This window comes from Corylus avellana, chromosome 1, assembly GCF_965113065.1.
Source record: "Corylus avellana chromosome 1, dhCorAvel1.hap1.2, whole genome shotgun sequence".
Classification (NCBI taxonomy): Eukaryota; Viridiplantae; Streptophyta; class Magnoliopsida; order Fagales; family Betulaceae; genus Corylus; species Corylus avellana.
In genome coordinates, this window is record NC_142490.1 from 36,579,824 (window position 1) to 36,605,309 (window position 25,486).

At 35.5% G+C, this 25,486-nt stretch overlaps 2 protein-coding genes across 2 annotated transcripts; one reads left to right on the forward strand and one right to left on the reverse strand.

The window, feature by feature from the left end:
* Positions 1-5,701: 5,701 nt before the first annotated feature.
* Positions 5,702-10,494, forward strand: LOC132171841 (potassium transporter 11-like). The gene is made up of 8 exons (XM_059583249.2): positions 5,702-6,060; positions 6,576-6,801; positions 6,958-7,203; positions 8,074-8,124; positions 8,202-8,462; positions 8,599-8,766; positions 9,092-9,346; positions 9,442-10,494. The coding sequence occupies exons 1-8, from the start codon at positions 5,932-5,934 to the stop codon at positions 10,458-10,460; spliced, it is 2,355 nt and encodes a 784-aa protein (XP_059439232.1). The 5' UTR covers positions 5,702-5,931; the 3' UTR covers positions 10,461-10,494.
* Positions 10,495-10,633: 139 nt separating this feature from the next.
* On the reverse strand, positions 10,634-22,612 carry LOC132172085 (kinase superfamily with octicosapeptide/Phox/Bem1p domain-containing protein). Its single transcript, XM_059583525.2, has 9 exons — positions 22,424-22,612; positions 17,735-20,905; positions 17,567-17,647; positions 14,006-14,158; positions 13,466-13,629; positions 13,238-13,385; positions 12,866-12,988; positions 11,991-12,078; positions 10,634-11,125 (listed from the first exon to the last, which is right to left on the reverse strand). Exons 2-9 carry the CDS (start codon positions 20,762-20,764, stop codon positions 10,923-10,925), a joined length of 3,990 nt encoding a protein of 1,329 aa, XP_059439508.2. The 5' UTR covers positions 20,765-20,905; positions 22,424-22,612; the 3' UTR covers positions 10,634-10,922.
* Between the last annotated feature and the right edge of the window lie 2,874 nt (positions 22,613-25,486).

The window sequence follows — 25,486 nt, forward strand, 5'->3', positions numbered from 1 at the left end:
TAGTTTCAATGAGAAGAAAATTAGAGAACTTGCTGCCCATATGGTACTTCTATATGAATATCCCTTTAATATGATGGAGCATGAACTTTTTAACAAGTTCATGAGGGCTTGCACACCATACTGAAAAAAAATTAGTCGTGCCACTGTAAAAAGTGATTGCATTGCCACTTATAACATTGAAAAGAAAAGGTTGAAAACATTTCTTAGTGGGATTGATAGGGTAAACATAACTACTGACATGTGGACCTCCTCCTAAAGGGTTTCATATATGGTGGTTACTTGCCATTTTGTGGATTCTAATTGGCTACTCCAAAAAAGGATTTTAAATTTTTGTAATGTACCTCCTCCACATTCGGGTGTTATTATTGCAGAAGCTTTAAGAAACAGTTTTATTGAATGGGGCATTTTGGATAAAGTATTTACAATAACTGTTGATAATGCAAGTGCTAATGCTGTTGCCATTGACATTTTGAGAGATGATATTGAGTTGAGGGGTAGTTTGCCTATTGGGGGGCTTATGTTTCATGTTAGGTGCTGTGCTCATATTACCAATTTGTTGGTGTAAGTAGGGCTTTCAGAAATAGGGGACATAATAGATTCTGTTAGGCAGGGGATTAAGTATATAGTGGCTTCTTAGAGGCGGTTGAATGTATTTAGTGATATAGCAAAGCGGTTGGACTTGGGTTGTAATAAACTTATTTTAGATGTTCCTACCCGATAGAATAGCACCTACTTGATGTTGAAGACTGCAATTAGGTTCAAGGAAGTGTTTCCTAGATACCATAGAGTAGAGCAGGCTTTTCTGTGGGTGATAAGTCCTGAACAGTGGGATAAGGTTGAGAATGTGAACCAAGTTTTAGCTGTTTTCAATGATGTGACCAATGTTGTCTCTGGCAGTGACTACCCTACATCCAATCTGTTTCTACCTAAGGTGTGGAGAATGAAAGAAATTGTGGATATTAAGGCTGCGGATAAGAATGAATATATAAGATTAATGGCAGCTAAGATGAGTGATAAATTTGATAAGTATTGGGGTGAATCTAATATAGTGATGGCCTTAGCTACTGTGTTGGATCCTAGATACAAAATGAAGTTGATTAGGTTCTATTTTCCTATCATTTATCCGCTTGATGTTGGTGGTGATAACATAAAGGCTGTGCTGAATACTCTAAAAGAGTTGTTTGAGGTTTATGTTGCTGCCCATAATGCATCTATCATTCGACAACAAGCAGCTGTTGAAGTCATTGCTACTACTACTACAGTTGCCTCTGTTACAGAGGAAGTTTCTGGTGGTAGATCACGGTTTAGGCAACATATTAGAAGCAATGACATCATCCGGCCCATAAAAATTGATTTGGATGTTTATCTTGAAGAAGATGTATTCATTTCTGATAGTGAGAATGGTGAAGATAGTGATGCAAACTTTGATGTTTTGGGATGGTGGAAATCCAATGCCTTAAAGTACCGCATCTTATCTAAGATGGCACGGGATGTATTGGTTGTTCCAATCAGTACAGTTGCTTCAGAATCATCTTTCAATGCGTGTGGTAGAGTTATTGAACCCCATAGAGCATCATTATCAATTGATACTGTTCATATGCTCAGATTGAGTTAGAGCACTTCATGGCATTAAGAAAAAATCTTGAATACCTGTAAGTTTATGATTATATTATTTTATTTATTTCCATTTTCCAAGCTCTTTTTTACTTATAATTTCACCTTATTAACTTTGTGTTTGTGTTTGTAAAAAATGGTGGAAGTGGAATTGCCAAATTTGCCGTGAATGCTTTTTTTTTTCTCATTTATGTGAGGTTATGATTCTGTTATTTTATTTATTTAAATTTTCTAAGCTATTTTTTACTTATAATTTCACCTTATTAACTTTGTGTTTGTGTTTGTAGAAAATGGTGGAAGTGGAATTGCCAAATTTGCCGTGAATGCCGTTTTCTCATTTTCTGTGAGGGATTCTCTGAAAAAACTGAATCTGTTTACTATTTTCCTTTGCTTATTAAATATGTAATTTGAATGTCACATTTTATTTTGTTGTTATGTTCTGTATTAATTGTTATACTTTGTTGGCTTTGTTGGAACTTGGAATGTTGGACATTTGGATTACATGTTGTAATCTTTATTATAGGTTTATTTTGAGTTTGCTTGTAATCTATTAACCTATATCATGCATCAACTTGTGTTCATTCTGCTCTCCCATTGTTTTTGTAGATCTGATTTTTGAACAATCATTAAAATGTCAATTTGCATAATCTTAAGTGATAATTCTCCCTTGACATGTTGCAAGGGAGTTAAAAACATCTAACAAAATTTTTTTTTTTTCATTGAATGCAGTGACTGTCTGTGTGGGCCTATGGCAACTAGGACTGTGTAATTTAGTTGCATTTTTCTCATTGGTCTAATCTTTTATCTCTTTTTGAATTTGATTATATTAAATTGTTCATGTAACTAGTTTTAAATCATTGAATGCAAGTTCTTTATGATTCTGTTATTTTATTTATTTCCATTTTCCAAACTCTTTTTTACTTATAATTTCACCTTATTAACTTTGTTTTTGTGTTTAGGGAAAATGTTGTAAGTGGAATTGTCAAATTTGCCATGAATGCTGTTTTCTCATTTCTGCTAGGAAATCTGTTTACTGCTTTCCTTTGCTTATTGAATATGTAATTTGAATGTCAACATTAGATTTTGATGTTATGTTCTGTAATAATTGTTATACCTTTGCTAGCTTTGGTGGAACTTGGAATATTGGACATTTGGATAACCTGCTTTAATTTTTATACATTTGCTAGCTTTGTTGGAACTTAGAATATTGGACATTTGGACAACCTGTTTTAATTATGTAATCTTTATTATAGGTTCATTTTGAGTTTGCTTGTAATATATTAGCCTATATCATGCATCAACTTGTGTTCATTCTGCCCTCCCATTGTTTTTGCAGATCTGATTTTTGAACAATCATTAAAATGTCCATTTGCATAATCTTAAGTGATAATTCCCTCTTGACATGTTGCAAGGGAGTTAAAAACTTCTAACAATTTTTTTTTTTCATTGAATGCAGTGACTGTCTGTGTGGGTCTGTGGCAACTAGGGCTGTGTAATTTATGTGCATATTTCTCATTGGTCTAATCTTTTATCTTTGTTTGAATTTGATTATATTAACTTGTTCATGTAACTAGTTTTAAATCATTGAATGCAATTTCTTTATGATTCTGTTATTTTATTTATTTCCATTTTTCAAGCTCTTTTTTACTTATAATTTCACCTTATTTAACTTTGTTTTTGTGTTTGGGGAAAATGTTGGAAGTGGAATTGTCAAATTTGCCATGAATGTTGTTTTCTCATTTCTGTGAGGGAATCTGTTTACTGCTTTCCTTTGCTTATTGAATACGTAATTTGAATGTCAACATTAGATTTTGATGTCATGTTCTGTAATAATTGCTATACCTTTGTTAGCTTTGGTGGAACTTGGAATATTGGACATTTGGATAACCTGTTTTAATTTTTTTTACCTTTGCTAGCTTTGTTGGAACTTGAAATATTGGACATTTGGATAACCTGTTTTAATTTTTATACCTTTGCTAGCTTTGTTGGAACTTGGAATATTGGACATTTGGACAACCTGTTTTAATTGTGTGTAATCTTTATTATAGGTTCATTTTAAGTTTGCTTGTAACCTATTAGCCTATATCATGCATCAACTTGTGTTCATTCTACCCTCCCATTGTTTTTGCAGATCTGGTTTTTGAACAATCATTAAAATGTCCATTTGCATAATCTTAAGTGATAATTCCCCTTGACAACTTGCAATGGAGTTAAAAACATCTAACAATTTTTTTTTCATTGAATCAGTGACTGTCTGTGTGGGCATGTGGCAACTAGGGCTATGTAATTTTGTTGTATTTTTGTTATTGGTCTATAATCTTTTATCTCTTTCTGAATTTGATTATATTAACTTGTTCATGTGAATCATGTAACTAATTTTAAATCATTGAATGCAGAGACTTAGAGAGCCAGTTTGTGGCAATTGCAAGTCTGCAACTGGGAACCAAAATTGATGTATCTTGTTTTAAGTAATTTTGTTGTTTATGTTCATTTTGAATTTGCTTGTAATCTTTATTATAGGTTCATTTTAAGTTTGTTTGTAATCTCTAGTATAGGTTCATTTTGAGTTTGCTTGTAATCTCTATTATTGGTTCATTTTGAGTTTCCTTGTAATCTCTATTATAGGTTCATTTTTCTTTTTTGCTTATAATTTTTATTGTAGAATCATTTTGAGTTTGCTTGTATTCTCTATTTTAGATTCATTTTGAGTTTCCTTGTAATCTCTATTTTAGGTTCATTTTGAGTTTGCTTGTAATCTCTATTATAGGTTCATTTTGTGTTAGCTTGTAATCCCTGTTTTTGGTTTATTTTCAATTTGCTTGTAATCTCTATTAGGTTCATTTTAAATTAGCATGTAATCTCTATTAAAGGTTCATTTAGAATTTGCTTTGTAATCTTTTTTATGTTCATTTCCAATTTGCTTGTAGTTTGTCATATGGCTGCTTTCTGATGTAGATACAATCATACAATTATATTGAATTTTTATGATGAATTTTGTGTTTTTGTTCACTGAATTTGAATTTAGTGATTTGAATTTTTTATTCTTTTTTAACCATTAAACGAGCCTTAAATGGGCTGGGCCACACATTTTAAGGCTCGTTTGACCCTTAAACCGGGCTTGATAAACTGGATCATGAAACGAGCCTTAAACGGGCCGAGCCACACATTTAAGGCTCGTTTGACCCGTTAACTGGGCTCGGGCTTGGGCTTGGGCTCGATAAACTGGAAAAAAATTAACACATAATTTTCGAGTTCGAGCCGAGTCGAGCCACTCGAGTACTCAACTAGGCTCGAATTTCCCATTCTAGTGAGCCCAAGCTCGATCCTGAGCCAATGTATTTTCCATTGAGCCGAGTTCGGGCAATGGGTTTTTAGCTCGGCTCGAGCTCGAGACCAGCTCGATTATTTTTTCCCTGTAATGAGCCGACCTAGTATTGGCAAAGCTCGACTCAGCTCGACAGCCCTAATCATATTCATATGATATAACGATCATATGACACAATGTTAGATTAAAATATGATTATATGATTAAGTATTGATATTACTTACTTTTACTATTGAATATATATATAACCAATTAATTATTGTTACTTAATATATATATATATATATATATATATATATATATATGTACGTGTGTGTGTTTTGTGCACGCATATTAATAAATAGAGTAATGATGGAAAGCACGCCTGGCGTGCATCAACAGTGATGCACGCCAGTGCAAAAATTTTTTTTTATTATTATTTTATTATTTTTTTTTAAAAAAAAAAAAAAAAAAAAAAAATTTTTTGCACTGGCGTGCCACGCACGCCGCGTGCTTTGCATCATTACTCTAATAAATATATACGAGACGAGCACTAGTCAATATAATATATTAAGTAATAAATATTCAAAAGAAACTCTATTTTTGTCTTTTAAACTTTTCTTAATCAGAGGCCTAAAAAACGGAGCACTTTTCAGATGGAAGGCTATCATCCATTTTCGGTTTGAGAAAAAGAAAGTTCGCATGGTGAACAAGAACGTGGCCGAGATGTATGTTATTCCTTTCCAGAGGAAGCTCTCTCAATGGCTTCCTCTGGAGGAAAGATAATGAGAATTTATTAGCCCTAAAAAACCAACTGCTTCTCCTTGCATGGCCTGAAAACAAGTTCTGGGTTTTGTTCATTTCTTTGTTTTGGTTCATGGGCATGTGAGAAAAACGGAAAAAGGATTAAGAATATGAGAGTCTGGAGTAATCAGAGATAGAGGCATATTGGAGGGGTTGATTGGCTAAAGCTTAAAAAAGGGTCAGAATCATATTTGTAAAAGAGCTGCAAAATGGCTTCAAGAATGGGGATTGACGAGGAAACTGGTGATCATAGAGGTGGTATGTGGAATTTGGATCAAAAGCTTGATCAACCAATGGATGAGGAAGCTATGAGGCTTAAAAGTATGTCTAGGGATAAGGTACATTTGCATTTTGCTTTTGAGGGGAAACTTGGGAGTGCTATATATATATATCACCCTGAATTCACTTAGGGTTCCATGTCACAGTTCGAATTTGTAACATCATGAAAATGGTACATCCTAAGCACATGATGGAATCAATACTACTTTATTGAAGTAACAAGATTTTTTTTAATTTATTTTTACTCTTTTTTTGTGGAATTGTATTCAAAGTCTAATTTAAAATCTATGATATTTTCTACATTTAAAATTTCTCAGATATGATTGATTTGTTGCTTACATTTAGTTATGAAGAGGATGAAGAAAATGATACCATTGTTAAAATTAGAATCTGCATTCTATTGATTGTATATGAATTATAAATTTCAAGTACTTCATATTTGAAGCAGTTTTGTGACATGAGATGTAGATATCTATCTGAAGATAAGAAAAAGCTGGAGAGTCTCTTATGATTTTTGTACTAATTGTTAATTCCGAAAAAATTCTCCTTGTTGATCCAGTGCTGTTTCCTCTAGGAAATTTCAACCCTAGTGCTTATGCAACTTGCATTCCAGAGTCTTGGAGTGGTCTATGGAGATTTAGGGACATCTCCCTTGTATGTTTTCTACAACACATTTCCTCACGGAATTGCAGATCCAGAGGATGTGATAGGAGTTCTTTCGTTGATTATATATTCTCTTACTCTTGTTCCACTCATCAAGTATGTCTTCATTGTGAGCAGAGCAAACGATAATGGTCAAGGTAAATTCTTCTTTTCTAGCAACTTCTTCAATGTTCTATTCCTGCAGATGTAAATTCTTGTTTTAGCTTCTTTTCTTTTTGTTTTTGTGGTCAAAATAGTGTTACATATTCTGAGGCACCAGCTAGTTCCTTTAAATTTGTCCCCTTATACTGCAGGTGGAACTTTTGCTCTGTATTCACTCCTTTGTCGGCATGCAAAAATAAAGAGTTTCCCTAATTATGACCAAACTGATGAGAAGTTAACAACATATAGTCATTCTTCATTCGATGAACAATCATATGCTGCAAAAACCAAGAGATGGTTGGAGAGAAAAGCATTTAGGAAGAATGCACTTCTTGTTCTTGTCCTTGTTGGATCTTGCATGGTGATTGGTGACGGGATCCTCACTCCAGCTATATCAAGTACATTTCTTCATGCATCCTTGGGGCCTTTTATTTACCTGTCAGTCTTCTTCAGTAATCCATCTAGAAACTCATATGCTTTTGGACATTATTGATGCTTATATTATAAACAGATTAACCACTGAATGAGACACACTATGCACAAGTAGCAAATGAAAGTAAACAGATTAAACACCATCAGCAGAGAGGAAACAAATTCAATGTCTACCTTCAAATACTGACCATCTTTATAGCATCATGACTAGTTACTTCTCTGGCTTTTTGAAGTTCTTAAAAAAAAATTGCAGAAAATAAATTTGGCTAAAGATTCATGATTTGTAATGGACTGAGGAAATATCAAGCCTAAAAGAGGATTTGTAAATCTGGTACAAGCATAGAATGATTTCTATTAGTTTAATTGGCTATGTAAATCTGATACGGATACTATTATGTATTGCAGCGGCCAAATAATCAAATTTGCTCTTAGCTTGTTTATAGTAGGACACATTTATATAAATAGGCCTTAGAATGATTAGTAAATAATATTTCAATTCAAAAGATACCAATGTGCTTAAGGTTCCAACATCTAATTGGTTCTTTTACCTATTGGTTACCTCCCATATTATAAATCTTCAGGCTAGCCTTAAAATGAATCAGAAATGCATATGAAAACACTGTACATTATAGATTGTGTAGAGCTTTGCATGTGTAACTTGCTAAGCTTGAGTGAATTTTTTTTTACCCATGTAGTCATGTCATAGTGACTTATACATCTTCCTCTCTTATTTCCCTTTTTATCTCAATTACCCAGATGCTATTTTACAGCCTAAAAGTATTTGTGAATATTTTTCTTAATTATCAATAGTTGCTTAACCATACTATCTCTTACAGTTCTATCGGCTGTTGATGGGATTAATATAGATCACCCCAAGTTGAGTGAAGGTATCTCATTGCTGCTGTAGATTTTTTTTTTTTTTCTTTATATATATATAACATAATTTACCATTTTTTTTCTACAGATGTAGTCTTGATCATTGCCATTGCTTTGATAGTAGGTTTGTTCAGCATTCAACACTTTGGTACAGATAAAGTTGGCTGGCTCTTTTCACCAGTTGTGTTCCTTTGGTTTCTCTTAATTGGAGGTATTGGCATGTACAACATTTGGATGTATGACAGCAGCATCTATAAAGCCTTTTCTCCAGTCTATATATATAGGTATTTCAAAAGGGGAGGGAGAGATAGCTGGGCATCCTTGGGAGGTGTCATGCTTAGTTTAACAGGTAAGCTTTGTTGTCTGAGTTAATCTTCTCTTTTTTACACTTTTAAGGTTCACAAATATTACAGAAAAAAAAAAAGAAAAAAAAAAGAAGAGAATTGTGATATCAGAGTTGGGTGACTAGTTATGAACCATCACAGGCACAGAGGCACTTTTTGCCGACCTCTCTCATTTCCCAGTTCCAGCCATACAGATTGCTTTCACTGTAATTGTATTTCCTTGCCTCCTTTTAGCCTACGCTGGACAAGCTGCCTACCTTATGAAAAGCCCAGATCATGTGGTTTCTGCATTTTATCATTCTATTCCAGGTTTGTTCAAATCTAAAATATCTGAATCACCTTCTTTTTTTCTTTTTTTTTTTCTTTTTTTGTTCAAATCAAAATTTGAGGGTATTTTGGTATTTTTCATAGCTTTCATTTTGATTTAAAGTCAAATCTTAACAGAGGGGTAGATTGCATCAAATTAAAAGTTCGAGGGGTGAAATTGAGAGTTTTTCAACTTTGGAGGAGTCATGTCAAAATGCATGGAAGTTCAACGAGCTACTTAAAAAATGTTGTCAGAATCGTGTGGATGCTCCATTCGATCCAGCAAGGGTCATTCTCTCAGATGCTGATTTTTCATTTTGTTCTGCAGGTAGCTTGTATTGGCCAGTATATGTTGTTGCAACTGCTGCTGCAATCATTGCAAGCCAAGCCACCATATGTGCAACTTTTTCATTAATCAAGCAGGCAGTGGCACTTGGCTGTTTTCCAAGAGTCAAAGTTGTTCATACATCAAAGGAGTTCCTTAACAGGATATATATTCCAGATGTTAATTGGATCCTCATGATTCTTTGTGTCACTGTTACTGCTGGCTTCAAAGATCAAAACCAAATTGGAAATGCTTCTGGTAAGTTTATCATCTTTTGAAGGTGCAGAATTTTATTCAATCCATTTTGTCTTTCATCCTGTTAAATCAATCTCTTTTTTTTCATGTCACTGCAGGGGCAGCAGTTGTGTTAGTTATGCTGGTAACCACATTTCTTATGATTCTGATCATGTTATTAGTATGGCGTTGCCATTGGGTGCTTGTCGTGATCTTCACTGGCTTATCACTGGTGGTTGAGTTGACATACTTTTCTGCCCTAATCCTCAAGGTCAATCAAGGTGGTTGGGTTCCTCTTGTTATTGCAGCAGCCTTTTTTATCATCATGTATGTTTGGAATTACGGCACGAGGAAACGCCACGAGTTTGAAATGCACTCCAAGGTGTCAGTGGCATGGATTCTCAGGCTTGGACCAAGTTTAGGACTGGTCCGGGTCCCCGGGGTTGGACTTGTGTACAGCGAGTTAGCAAGCGGAGTGCCACACATATTTTCCCACTTGATCACCAACCTTCCTGCCCTCCATTCTGTTGTTGTTTTTGTTTGTGTGAAGTACCTTCCTGTGTACACAGTCCCAGAAGGAGAGAGATTCCTTGTGAAGAGGATAGGACCCAATAATTTCCACATGTTCCGTTGTGTTGTAAGATATGGCTATGCTGACCTCCACAAGAAAGATGATGATTTTGAGAGTAAGCTTTTTGATAGCCTCTTCATGTTTGTCCGCCTTGAGAACTTGATGGATGGGTTTTCAGAGATGGATGAGCAGGAAACTGAGTCAAGAGATGATAATGGCAATGAAAATGAGCTCAATGTGAATCCCAATATTTCATCAGCCGACTCGATCTTGATTGTTGACTCTCCATTGCCATTGCATACAAACAATACTGTCATGTCTTCAGGTGAGACAAGCAAAGAGAGTGAGGTTGATGAGTTAGAGTTCTTGAAAAGCTGTAGAGTCGCTGGGGTGGTGCACTTAATGGGGAACACATCAGTGAAAGCTAGGAGCGGATCAAGATACTACAAGAAGATAGCCATAGATTATATATATGCATTTCTCAAGAAAATGTGCAGGGATAACAGTGTGATCTTCCAAGTTCCTCATGAGAGTCTCTTGAATGTTGGGCAGGTATGCTATGTATAGCATTTTTGTGCCATCACTGGGAAGAGTTTTTAACAGTTGGCCTCCGTTTGTAAGAGGGGTTTTTTTTTTTTTTTTTTTTTTTTTTTTTTTTTTAAATTTAAAAAGAAAAAAAAAAAAGAAAAAAAAAAGGCCACATTATTTCCCACTACAATCAGCCAGCAGCTCTCCCAGCATAATCAAAATTTTGTATTTTTTTTATTCACACAGTACCAAAAGCAAAGTATGTATGTATACAAATAAATAGATTTACATATAAACTGATTTTCTTCAGTTTCTCTCAAACACAATCATACTGACCAACCACAGATTATAACCAACCTATAATTTAACCCTCTAAATGGGAGCCTCTTCTCCCCGCTCATATAATACACAAATCTTTATGGAGTATATGAGATGAACATTTCTAGTCATCACAATTCATGGTAAGAGCCAGAATGACTTCAAGGGAATCATCAGGTGTCATCACTTGGGTACCTGGTTCTGTGGCTGATGACCCTGTGGCTTAGTTGGGCAAGCTGTAGACATCTCACGCAAGCGTCTGGCAATTTCGGTGAATGATGGTCGGGCCACCGGGTCTGGGGCCCAACACTGCTCCATTAGTAGTCTCCATTCAGAATCACAGAAGCTTGGCACAAGAGGTCTCAAAGTGTTATTTACTATGCCTCCTGCATGCAAGAAAAGAGGATGTCAAGATAAAGAGTATTTCCATCATATTTTTCCTATCCAGTAAGGTGGTGATGGACACCATAGAAGGGAAGTAATAGAAAATAAATTGGCAAGAAAGCTTGGAAAGAAAAGTTTAGAAATGTGCATGTTCTTAAATAAAACAAATAGTCGCGCTGATGTCAAGCGGAAGAAAATAGAATTAAGTGGTTTGGCCAAAAGAAACCCTAAATGGAGCCTCATATCAAACTCAGAAATTAAAGGGGATTATCTGCTGTAAAGCTGGCAGGAGTGAGACTTGATTTGGCAGTAATCATTTGCTTAAAATCTTTGCCAGCAAGTGAAGTCTCTGAACACTGTCCTTCTGCGACATTAGGCTGTGCTACCAGTCAATTAATTATAATGTTTTAATATGTTCAGTAAAGTTTATTTCCTTGCCATGTTAGTTTACTTCTTTAGAGTTGCTCTTATTTAATATTTTTTCTATAGGGCGCCACAGAGCAAGCTTGTCATTTGACACACTTAGAAAGGATGCTTTTCACGTTTCAGGCGGATGTGTATATACCACTCAAAAAGAAAACTGTGTTTAAGTGTAGCTCACCGTGAGGTGCACCTCAAGAACACCTTCTAAACCATTAACTGATAGTCCTTAAGTCAACTAATATGCTTTAATCAAAATTAAACTGACCACAAAAGGGGCCCATTCATCAATCCTATTGCATGCAGTTTCAGTAGATGAAATATATTCTCGAATTTCAGAGAAATTTGAAATTTTATAATTGAGTGAAGCCCATATGCCTGTCCCACTAACTAAAAGAAAAATCCGTAGGACATTAGAGAGAGAGAGAGAGAGAGATTATTTCGAACCTATGATAGCTCCATAGTGCATATTGGCATAAGGCTCCTCACCAGTGAGAATCTCCCATAGGACAATACCAAATGAGAACACATCAACCTGCAAATAAGACATGCATGGACCTGTTATCAATTGGGCACAATATATATGAAATGAAAAGCATAAAAGCCACCAGTATAAATGCATAATAGTGTCTAGGTGAAACAGGAATTTTTCAAAACTAACAGATGGCATAGGTTTAGTTTGCATCTCCTGAAAATATTAAAGAATCAACCAGTTTAAGCTAGTTTCTTCTTCTTCCAAAAGTAAGAACTAGGGAAAATATTCTAGAACCCTCTGCTTTTTCAGATTTTGCCTTTTAGACCCTAACTTTCAATTTGACCCATTTAAAATACGAATTTATGAAAAATTTCAAATCTAAGATTACTGTCCATTTTTCCTTCAAATAAATAAAAAAAATTGATGTGAAAATACTATTACCCCTTCCCATTAAAAAAAGGAAGAAGAAGAAGACAAGATGGCCGCGACTCATGAGCCACCCCTTCTGTGTGGGGTAGGGGTGGCCGCAAGCTACCCCTCTGTTTGGGGTGGCTGTAGCCACCTCTATTTGGCCACCCCACAATTGAATGGTGACTCGTGGCCACTATGTTCCCAACACAGGCTCTCTTTTTTTTATTAATTATTAATGGGAAAGGCATAAGAGTATTTTCAAATCATTTTTGTTATTTCTTTGAAGGAAAAATTGATAGAAACCTTAAATTTAAAATCTTTGCAAACTCAAATCTTAAATTGGCCAAATTGAAAACTGGGGTCCAAAAGGCAAAATCGAAAAGAAGCACGGGGTTTCTGGAATATTTTCCCTAAGAAATAAATCATACTACCTCACCTTCTCAGAAACCTTACTGCTGCTACCATTCAACAGCTCTGGAGCCATCCATGGAAGGGTTCCCCTTACACCACCAGTAACCAAGGTATTCCTTTTAATTTTTGACAAGCCAAAATCTCCTACCTGCACAATGAGCACCACTTAACTGAAAGAACTTTTGCTTGATTCAGAACTTGGTAAGTGCATACGGAGGGTTGGGGGTCAGAAAGAAGGGAATTTAAAAGACATAGGGGCCACTAAAGAGATACATTTACCAACAGCTTTGCAGGTTGGTAGTATGTCTCTTCCCTGAAGGTGTTGTGGTGTTGAGAGTTACTGTTTAGCCGAAAGAGAGAGATTTAAAAAAAAACAGCCAAATCATCAGCAAATTACCTTGCAAATAGGTCGTAAAGGATCTTTCAAGTTGACGAGCAAGTTGTCACATTTCAAATCAAAATGAACAATATTCTTTGAATGCAAATATTCCATTCCAAAGGCTGCATCCATTGCAATAATGAGTCGCTTGCGACGGTCAAGATGCCTGCATATTTTAAAAACACATTTAAAATGTAGAAGCTAGGAGGACACATTGACATCCTAGACAAAAAAACAAAATATTACCTATCCTTGCTCAGCAAAACATGTCTAAGAGAGCCATTCACCATGAACTCCGTCACTGTGGCCAGTGTTCCACCAGGCCCATCTTGCACCACCCCATAAAATGCCACCACATTGGGATGGTGAAGCTTTGAAAGAATTTCAGCTTCACGCCAGAATTCCACGGTCTGAAAAGTACGATTACTATTTGCTAAGAAACATATGACAAAACAATCTCCCTTAATGAGCAAAAGGCAAAAATTGAGCACAATGCTGCTGGTGAAGACTAGCCTCAACCAGTAAGTACCCAAAGGAAACTGGAGAACTAGAAAGCGTGGCAACCCAACCTAATAATTGGGGGACGCAGCCATTTCAAATTGGCATCATAAACCCTTCCTAGGCTTCAACTCCATAATTGTGCAGTATAAAAAGTACAGTTAATAAGGAACTTAGCTTTGGTTGTTGCAACTGAAACCTTCGCGAGTGACTCTTTTATGTACTTAAATCGATCATTAAACAGGAAAACAAACATTTGATAGGTCCATTACATGAAAGAAAACTCACCAATCTTTCTTGCTCCGATGAGCGACCCGTGAAACAACTCTTTTTTATTCGCTTAATGGCAACATCTGTTCCTCTCCATTTTCCATGATAAACAGTCCCAAATGTGCCAGAACCCAATTCCCTCAGCTCTTCAAGATCTTCATTCTTTATGATCTACTATGGCATCCAAAAATACAATCAACAAATGGTTAATATAGAAAACAAAAATTTCAACTGCATCATTTAAATAGTCTTTGAACAATAATCAAAGAAGTAAGCATACAATTGGTCCAACATAAATACATGCAGTACCATATGGACCATCGAAAACTTTAATCAGCACAAGTTCAGAAAATTTTAACCATGTCAGATCAGGTATTAACCTGTCATCATCACAACTAACAATTCAATAACAATACTGACTTTTCCCACAATTAAAAGAGTTCAGGTGTATGCCCAAACATGCCTCCCAGACACCAGCATTCTTGAGCTAAAAGTCACTAAGGATGAGCTTGCATTCAATATGCAGATCACAGTGTTAACAAAAGTAACGATACTTGGATCTCAATCACTTTGAAATTTCTTTGAGACAACCACAAAAAATGGTTTCTTGGGACCAAGGAACATACCAATAGCCTGGAACCTTTCCAAAAGATGCACACACAAAGAAAAAATCATAAAATTTAGAAAACCAAAAAGTACATTATAACTCATCAGGTATGATCCTCAATTCATTCAAACTGTACCCAAAAAAGAGATATTTATGCTAATGAATCCAATATATAAGAAATACCCTGGTAATCAAACATGGCATGGCTTATTGATTATGGTAAAAATTAAGTCAGAACCAATTTTAGCTAGAAAGTTGAACATTATGGAGGACAGGACAAAAACAAAGAAAACAGTACAGTTTAACTCCACAATGAGGTGCGGTGCTCTTATCTAGATGGCAAACCAATTAGCAAAACTCGAACCTATTGCTGCATTAGAATAGGATTAAAGTTATTAATGTGTCATTTAATGTTCACAGTTTGATGCAAGAAATAAAAAATCTTGATTAAGAAATGACTTTCTCTAATTTGAAGTCAAATAGATAGAGAGGATCCTTGTCTTAATATAAACACACATTTTTACTTGCACTTTTCATACACACCGATAGTTACCCTTTAGATAAAAATAGATGAATAAAAAAAATTAAATAAATAAAACTCCTACCAGTCTCTCAGCCTCTCCTCTCATGAACCCACCTGTGACTTCGCAATGGTATCACCTTTCTCTATGTTCCATCGTCTTTGGTGAACCTTTCTTACGTGAACAAACGCATGGCAGAAAATTTCAGGAAAAAAATTGGATTAAAGTTATTAATGTTCACAAAAGTAACGATACTTGGATCTCAATACTTGGATTAAAGTTATTAACGTTCACAAAAGTAACGATACTTGGATTAAAGTTATATGCTTGTAGAAGTTATTAAAGTTGTGTAAGTAATTGGATTTTTGAAGCTCAGTTCAAAGAAAATGGAAAGTGTTTGTTCTACCCTTGATGACACAGAGCCCAAAACTATAATACTACATACAAAGGTCATAGACTAGATTATATAAAAAAAATGGCTCGCTAAAATATCTATATATATGATTTTTATCAACAAGTAAAACTATCTAAAATTTTTTTATGAATGGTAAAACTATCTAAATACATACATGTGGAACACCCTTATGGCCTTGACTATGGTTCTCAAGCAAATCTTCAAGTAATGTTTCCGTTCTCTGTCGCGAGATTATATTCTTTGTGCTAAAAATTTCTCAGTGGCTTCAGATATATTCTCTCCTTTAAGGCCAAAAGTCCCGTTAGGATTGATTATTATGACTGTTTGGAATTCACTGCAGGTAAATTCTCACGCACTCAAGATTTCCTCAGCAATTAAAATGTAGAACAATCTACTCCTGTAATCATCCTAATCTTTTTATATTAGTAAATAAATCTTATTAGAAAGCACAGAGAGACACAACCCAAATACACAGTGGGTATACATGAGAGAAACCCAACTAGGGAGAGAGAACACAAGTCCATCAACTCCATGAAATTAGAAAATAGAGGACATCCTAAACTAATTAGGATTGCTAATGTATTTTGAGATTGAAGTCTATTCTAATTTTTAATTATTACTGCTACTATGCAACCTTGCCACAAATTACAGAATCTGAGAGAGACCAAATTACTGATTTGATCATATTTCTTGCCATGGTTGGGAATAGAACCTTATTAGCCCTCCGGCCCGAAAAAGAAAAAAGGAACATAACTAGTCCAATACCAAGGTAGCCAAGGTTGAACAAAACATGGTGCCGCATCAATCGATGAAGCACAATTTTAGATCCTGCAATCCAGCTGTCCAGCAATGCACTTTATTCAAATCCCAAAATATAACCAAAGCATCACAAATTAATTGTTTCTTCTTTCTGTTTCTTTTCTTTTCTTTTCTTTTTTCTTTTTTTTTTTTTTTTTTTTTCCCTTTCCCTCCCTCAGTCAACTTCAAGAAAACAAGTTAATGAAGAGGAAGCAAAAATGCTTGCAATTATACTCAAACTCGACTATTGGACTAAACATTGTATACTTGTGACCATCACCCCGTGCATTTTGGCCATCAATTGCATGCTTTCTTATACTTAAGCCATGTTAGACTTAAATATGAACACAAGCAATCACACATGCAGAAACATACATAGAAACAGATAAATATACATATAGTGCTCTCACTCTTGTTCTTACTATTGCTCCATGCTCTAGTTTTTCAAATTCCAAGTTTGTTAAAATAGACACTAAGATGACCGAAGCTTCCCTTTCAGTCAAAATCAGATGCAAGAAAACATGAGCCTATCAGCCTAACAGACACATAATTTACTCAGACAATGCGCGACACCCTTCGATATTGATATATGTTAAACAATATAACTATATAAAGCATAATATATATTTTTTGATAAGAAATATATATTCATTCAAAGCACAGAAGCGCACAACCCTAGTACGCAGGAAAAATATGTGTATGTGCGCACACCCACGCCTAATAGACACATAATTTACTCAGACAATGCACGACACCCTTCCATATTGATAAATGTTAAACAATATAACTATATAAAGCATTATATTAAGCCACCGCATGAAGTAATATAAACTGGGATCTTATTATGTTAAATTCTTGAAAGCTTTTAAAGCAAACCAAGACCTAAAAAAAAATGTCTTGCAATTAATTGGTTGTAGGGATAAAATCAATACAAGGGGATGAAACACTTTTATTTTCAAAACGAATAATCCAATAATCATGCCTCTCTTGCAAATAAGATTTCAGAGTCCATTTCAAACGTGATTTTATCACATTATTTCTCTTTTGCTTCCTAATGCAGAAAAGTCCTAACAAGCTAATTCAAAAGAGTACCTTGACAAATTTTGTTGGAGGGTAAGAGAGAGAACATGTTTTAATATAAAAATGTCATATAGCTTCATTGCAGTGTTCAAAATATGGCATGACTCATACTCTGCCATATTGTAGATGAACAGAGAAGCAAACTGTGAGCATCATACCTGCAAGGTATTAATATCAAAATCTTTAAGAGAAAGATCAACAACAGGTGCACCAGCATTCTGAATATCCAACTTCACATCCTATAAGTGATAAGAGAAATTAGAAAAACATGGCCACAGGTAAGTATAATAGCAGGGATTGTTAAACAAAAATGTAAAACAAAATACCTCATAATCTAATTCTGGCATTCTGGGGCTAACCCCATCCAACTGCACACTTTCATTGCCCTTGAGCTCAGGACTGTAACCTGATCTCAAATTCGTTACGCTAGGTCCAATAAGACCAGATGACCCTTCTCGAAGCTCCTCATCAAAGTTGATATGGGAGTCCATGTGACTGAGAGCAACCCCATCAGGCTTCACAGGTGGATAGCTGTAATCTATAGGACCCCCGTCCTCGTTCGTAAGAGGGGATGAGAAACCCAGATGATCTTGGTCCATAAGGGAAACATCTTTTCTAACAAACTCAGCCTGGGCCAACTTTCGAAAGTATGACCAATGCTTAGGCTCATGATTCTCCATGTTCAAGCTCAATCCAGTTCCGTCATTATGCAGTGGACTCATGCGAGAGAGATTCTGCGAGATTCTTGCCTTTGAGAACATATCAGACAGCAAATCACGAGGAAAGCGGTCATTTATATCAATAAGAATGTCTCCCTGCTCTGGAGTGCCAACAACAGCAGACTCCCCTAGAGAAACACCTCTAACTTGGTTCTCCACCCAAGGCAAGGGCTGAGCATGTGACACACTGCTCTCCTCATTCTTCTTAGAGGCAGCCATCTCAGTCTGTTCAAATTCTGGTGGCCTTAAAGCAGAACCTTCCATGTACTTACCAGAAGTTCCTTGACTTGGCATTAGATTATTCAAACCAGCTGCTTCTTTATCATTTATAGAGGGATCTTTGTCGTTTTCTTTTGTCCAGGCCATTGCACGGTCATCCACAGGCTTAATCACCATGTGCCTCAACTCAGATTTTTGTAACTTCGGATCCTCCTCAGACTTACTGGAATTTATGTTGCTAATATTGTCAGCAAACTCTTTATACTTTTTGAGATTCCCCAGTTCATCTTCAACAGATTGAGTATTTGCGTACAGCAGTTTTGAAGATGAATTGGGCTGCTCAATCTGCAAAGCCACATGCCCATCATGCAATTTATCAATCGATTCGGTGATTGGTTGAGAAAGATCAGAACATGCTTGAGTTATCAGAAACTGAGAACCAAAGAAATCATCGGATTTGGACAAACGGTTCAATTCTGCCTGCTCTCTGGGAAATCGCTCAGAATGAAAAACCGGTGGAGGAATCAAGGGTCCATCAAGGTAGCCAAAGTCAGTTGGATAAGCCTCAGAGCCACCATATCCTGGAGTGAATTGTCCACCAGATGCATAAAAATGGTCATCTTCATAATTCTTTGTCCCATCATTCACACCTTCAGGGGGCATTTTATTCTGTATGGTTTCCTGGAGAGTTTTATTACTTTTCATAGACACCAAGGGAGGTTTTATGTCCGCTGCTGAATTAGCAACTGATACTTCTTCCCTCGGCATATAATTCAGAACAGAATAATCGTGTGGATGAGAAGAAACAGCATACTCATGGTCTAAAGTTTGATCTTTATCTGTTTCATTTATCTTCTGCAGTGAGCCCTCCCTTTTCATTCTTGCCTCCTTCAATGATGCTTCCTTCTCCAGCAATGGAATTTTCTCAGGTTCATTTAGCTTCGGGGCTGAGCTATCTCTTTTCAATTTCAGCTCTTTCGCAGATACTTCTGAATCTTGCACATGAAAGCCACTATTGGACTGCTCAGTCAGACCTCCCTGTTGAGTAAGATGGCCATGGACAGATATTGGGGCTAAATTCTCTCCAGTTGCTGCATGGTTAGAACGGTTAGAACTATAACCATATTGCAATGGAGCAGACAAGGGTGCATTAGTCTTTTCATCTTTCTTAGGGAAGCTCTCCAGAGGGGGGAAAGCAGTGAATATGTGCTGTCCAGCTTCTCCATGATGATTCCTCTGTCCCTGGTAGGAATGTGAATTGGATTCATATGCAATAGACGAGCTTGGTGGCAGAGGTCGAGAAGATTGAACAGATGATGAAGGTGTATTATATATCGAAGGTGCAGTGCTTGCACCAGCTAATTCTGGCGCAACTCGACCATTCTCCCTTTCAACATTTAGGCTGAGTAACTCATCCAAATTGTTTGCTGAAGCACTTGCCAAAGCAACAGAGTTCTTTCTCGAACCTAGGTCCATACCATTCACAGCAACTACATACTGAACCTCAGAATCACCCTCAGTGTTTCCGAGACCAAACTGAGCATCCTCCAAATCACCATTTGAAAACAGGAACATCCTAGGTTTCTGTGATCCTCCATCTTGCAGTACAATACATTCTTCCATCATGTTTTGCATATCCTCATCAGAAGATACAGAGACTAATGCATCAAGATCCTCACCAGGAAGCTGATATTTTATAGAATTGGTTTGGTTGTAAATTGTCAACATTTTCTGCACAAGATCCTGCCAAGAAATATCCTTCCTTATCTGGATAATACGTGTCTCACCACCAACATATCTAAGCTTTCCATCACTGGGGCGGGGCAAAATCCTGCCACCAAAGCTGCAGAGGAACTTCACCTTTGTTGATGAGCTATCAGAAGCCCCTGAAGAAGCATAACCATGAAGTCCTCGGCTAATGTCATTCCTTGATGAGGTTTGTGGCACTGATTGCACTGAATCATAATAACTTTTGTGCTCATGCGCGGAAGATCCCTTTCTCTCAAAATCCTGAATGCGACCCTTTTCTACCGAGTTGAGTATTGCAATATCGGACCCACTTTCCGAACCTGTGTGGCTAATTCCCAGAATACCTTTCAGGTCCATATACCCAGTTGCACTGTTAGGCTCACCATAAGCATTTGGAATGAACTGCTGCCTAGGATTGACCCTTTCCCGCATGAATTCAAGAGCAAACTCCTCACCAGTTTGAATAGAGAAATGCAGAACAGGTCTAGCTCCAACTGACATATTGTAATCAGGAGGTCGCAAGTTCGTATTTATATTACTTGATGGATCCTGGAAAAATCTTTGATTTGCAGACCCAAGTCCCTCATTTCTCGTTTCAGCATTGTTGTATTGAATTTGTTCATAGTTTTTCTGTTGCTCCATCATACCCTTTCCCACATTTCTCTCCATTCACTTCAACTTCAGCGGGACAAACACCCAATGTGAAATGCCATCAATATCAGCCCAGTGCAATATCAGTTCAAACTAAATCAAACTTGCAAAGATCGTTCGTCAAATGCAGACAAGTATTTCAGATACTCAACCAGGAACCTGTGAGTACACATTCAAGTAACTCAGTCACCCAGACAAAGAAACTCTTCTAGATTAAGCAATCTCTAAGACTAACTAGCAATATTCTTCCCACAATACAGGATACTTAAGCCATAATAATAAAAAAAAATCTCCTAAAACTGTATCTGAGATATTTTTAGAAGAAACAAAATCGTTAAAGATAATGCTGTATCAAAGTAATATGTGTCTAGAAAGAAAAACAAATACAGTAATCAAACCACTCAGAGACAATAAGCTCAAATGGAGAATTTAAGTAATGCATTTGTAAATCCACATATATCTTAACATGAACCAAATTAAATATGTCGTCACTACAATTTAGAACCTCCTCGGAAACAAATACAATAAGTATTTTAGGTGCATTCCAGTGTTTGAAAGCTTTTGATTACCCCAAACCCTAGACAATGGCAAAACCTTGGCTTCAGAATATCAGCTTCTAATGTTTTCCTCCACTTCCTCCACAACCAAACAGCTGACTAAGTTCAAATCCAGGGCGCATAGTTCCCATTTAAATTATTAAATAAGAAATTATGACAAATTAGTATTACCACAGAATCGACTAGAATAATTTCGGTTAACATAATTTTGGACTTCCTGTATAATCATATCAAACGGGCACATCCTGAAGTAATAATTAAGGCAAAGAGAAAAGGCAAGCATGCGAATACACACACATGTAACCAAGAATTAATATTACCAACAAGTAAATTAGTCATGATGAGTAAACACCTCAAATACACCCAAAGAATTTACTAAAACTGCAATTGGCTAAGAGGGTGTAGGAACTATGCTAAATTAAAGAGAAATTCTACACAAACTCCTAAGTTTACACTCATAAATGCTTAATCCCTGACGTGGTAGTAGAAATTACCATTGAATTTTGAATGGATCACCATTGGATTTTGGATCCAATGGTGATTTTCACTCCACGTCAGGGAGTTAGAATTTGGGAGTGTGAATTTGGGAGTTTGTGTAGCATTTTTCTAAATTAAATATCCTTAACATGTGATCATCTTAAGTGAGTACAAAATCAACTTAGAACTGGTGTTACTTACAAGTAAGCACCCCAAATCGACCCAAATAATCGACTAAAACTGAAATTAGAATATCAAGTGCACCACTTAGCTAAATTTCCTGCAGTTAACATGCTACTGACAAGTGAATTAATGTCAATGACAATTAAGTACACACCATGCAGACCCAAAAGACAGCATTTTGATACAGAAATCAACCCCAAAACCATTAATCTTAAAGCCCCCAAAACTCTAATTTAGCACCAAACATAAACAAACAAACAAACCGACCCAAGTCCAAAATCCTAAAACCCACAACAATTACACCCAAGTCTCTAACATATCAAGCTCCGATCCACCACAATTCACTCACAACCGGATCGAAACTGGAAATCAAAAACAATATCCCCAACATAAAACAAAATAATTATAAAAATAAATAAATTTTGTGAGCGATCGAGCTCATATTGCTACAGAACCATACCTAAAACATGCCGATCAGAAGCCCACAAATCCTCATATTTACCTTCAAAAAAAAAAAAAAGAGAGAGAAAATAAATAAAAACCACTAAACAATCCGAGCTGGGCAGCCTGGGCTTAAGCAAATTATCACCTCCCTCCCTCTCTCTCTCTCTCTCTCTGTCTCTGTGTCTCTCAAATTTTAGAAGATGTTAAAGAGATTAGTTTCTTTTTTTCTCTCTAATTTAACGACTTTTTGGGACTGTAATGATAGTTTTTTAGTATTTTTCCATTTTCATGGGGCCCACTCTAGCCAAGGGCGCGTTCAGATCACCGTCCAATTAGTGGGTTTATTCTCTTGGTAGGCGTCGGCTTCCTGCGGGTCCCAGTTGACGGAGGCGGGATCGTCTACAGTTGTCCTAGTGAGCCTTATCATTACTCTTGCTTACGTCATTACTGATTACATAAATCTTTTTTTGGGTTCAGAAAATCATTATAAAAGTAGGTGAAAAAAAAATATCAGCCTCATCACTTTGATAAAATAAAAAAATATTAAAAATAAATAGTGAGTGAACAATTACTCACTACTCACTAATGAAATTAAAAAAAAAGAAGGGGTTTTCTCTCTCCATTTTTCTTTTTCTTTTTTCTCTCTCCTCTTTTAATAGTTAAAGGAAGAGTAAAAAAATCTTTGAAAAAAAATATATTTAAATATAATAGTAAAAATTGATTATTAAAATAATGAACTCATTGAAAATGCTTTAAAAAAGTGAATAGTTAAAATAAAAAAAAGTATACTTTTAGTTATTTTGGTGAGACTCGCTAATAATGCTCTTAAAAAAGTTGACAAAATCTGTTAATTTGTCACATCAGTACTAATCATTGTATGATATGTGTCATTTACAATAAAAAAAATTAAAATTAATTAAAAATTAAATATAAATATATGTAAAAGCAAGAAAGAAAAAAAAAGTTATAGAGAAAAATATATTTAAAAAAAAAAAAAAAGCACCTCATAAACTAATAGCCGTTTTTTAAAGAGTCTTACAGTATTCAAAATGTACTAAAATAGTCTATCAAACTACTAAAATATGTCAAAAAATTCTACCTTTTTTATATATTCTTATAATACTTTTATTCTTTTAAAAACTAAAAAATTATTTAATAATAAAATAAAAAATAAAAATAAAAAAAGGTTGCGACCACCCCAGCCACTCCTTTTTCATTCTTTTTTTTAGTTTAATAAATTTTTATTTTTATTTTTAAAAATGACACGTGTTGCCATTTTTATTGGTGTTAACGTGATATTTAATAGAATTCATCAAATATTTTAACGAAATTTGACTCTAGGGACTAATTTTTTTTTTGGCATATCCTAGGAACCTAAGATTTCACTTTCATACGACATTGAGTGATTTGTAATTTAGGCCAACTACAGGGTTTGACTTTTGCATTTATCCATATTTTTTATACTGCATGAGTGATTTGTGATTTAGGTTAACTACAAGTATTTATTCACCCCTTGGTTTTTTTTTTTTTTTTTTTTTTAAAAAAAAAATAGTTTAGTTTATTTTTTATTTTAGTTTTTAAAAGAATATGAGTATTATATATATAAAGTGGCATTTTTGACAGATTTTGACAGTTTGATGGGCTACCTTGGTAGTTTGATGGACTACTTTAGTACCTTTTGAACATTGTGAGCCTATATTACAAACAGCTATTAGTTTGGAGGGCTTTCTTATATTTTTTCCAAAGTTTTATTATTCACTTGCATGTAAGAATCACAGCTTTCCAGGTCTCGTAATCTCACTGTTTTGTTCATTGAAAATGAAATCAACAATTGCAATTTCATTCAAAATTGACCCTAGTTATGTTAAGATCTCTTTGTGACCATGTACATAAGAAATGTAAAGAAAAATTATTTACATGTGGCCAATGAATCTAAGAAGCATTACATGTTATGGAATTAGAGGTTTTTGTTAAGAGTATACACATGTGAGCATTTATTATTTAAATTTTCACACTAAGTATTAGTAATAAGGTTCAGTGGTTCATACAATACAATGGTCAACAATGTTGGGCCAAAATATTTGGGTTAAAGTATTTAGTAAGTTAAAAGTTGTCATATCAAAGTCTAAGCATTTCATTTGCAAAAATGATTGATTCATGCTAACTTGAAATTTGTTCGAGAACAAGTCTACAACATCATCCACATGACATTGGAAAGAGCAGGGAGGCCTCTCTGAGAATGCGAACACCGTCTTTGGTAAGTGAATGTAGTCTAGAATCGAATTCTTTTTTCCGGTGCTAGACTTGCCCTTTCTCTTTTTCTTAGATAGTAGATGTGTAACCTCTCAAGAGCCGGACACAACCACTTAGGGCTATAATCGCTATAATCGAGCCAAGTTGAACTGAGTATTTGGTTTCCAAGCTCGGCTAGACTAATAGGCTACATATTTGAGCCAAGCTCAAGCTTGAATCAAGCTACAAAATGTTTATTCAAGTTTGGCTCACTAAAGGCTTAGCTTAACCCGAGCTCGAATTCGAACTCATTAAGGATATCATTCGAGCCAAGCCGGGTACTCAACCAGATCGGCTCAACTCAAGCTTGAGTATTCTTTTAAATTAATGATCACACATGATCCAAGGAACTCGAGCTCGAGCTCAGTAAAATGGCTTATTCAAGATGTTATTGGGTAACCCAACCGGCTCAAGCTTGTTTATGTTTGTTTTGTAGATGTGCTAAAAATGAAAAATTTATAAACATATTTTAAATAATACAAATTAAGAAAGTATTAACTTTTTTAAGGTTTTAGTTTACTCATTCGGTATTCAAAACATGTCTTTTGATTTTATAGCATTGGGTAGTTTTTGTACTTAGGTTTATGTTTGAAGAATTTTCCAATAAAACAAGTACATACATAAAGTTTGACTTTTGGCTTGAGAAGCTGTCAAACTTCTTCGTGAGGTTTATATCTCCAGCTTGATTCATCACCAAGTAAAGGTCTTAAGCTTGTCTATGGAAGCTGACACACACTGCACACAATTCATGTGTAACTTGATCATTATGTAAATGCATTATGTGATT

Excerpts from the sequence above, each read along its gene's own strand:
- LOC132172085 (XM_059583525.2), bottom strand. The coding sequence starts at position 20,764 with ATGGAGAGAAATGTGGGAAAGGGTATGATGGAGCAACAGAAAAACTAT. Across the intron at positions 13,386-13,465 it reads GTTTTGCTGAGCAAGGATAG|GCATCTTGACCGTCGCAAGC; the intron begins GTAATATTTTGT and ends TAAAATATGCAG. Across the intron at positions 12,079-12,865 it reads GCAGTAAGGTTTCTGAGAAG|GTTGATGTGTTCTCATTTGG; the intron begins GTGAGGTAGTAT and ends TCTTATTTGCAG.
- LOC132171841 (XM_059583249.2), top strand. The coding sequence starts at position 5,932 with ATGGCTTCAAGAATGGGGATTGACGAGGAAACTGGTGATCATAGAGGT. Across the intron at positions 8,463-8,598 it reads TGTCATGCTTAGTTTAACAG|GCACAGAGGCACTTTTTGCC; the intron begins GTAAGCTTTGTT and ends GAACCATCACAG. Across the intron at positions 9,347-9,441 it reads CCAAATTGGAAATGCTTCTG|GGGCAGCAGTTGTGTTAGTT; the intron begins GTAAGTTTATCA and ends ATGTCACTGCAG.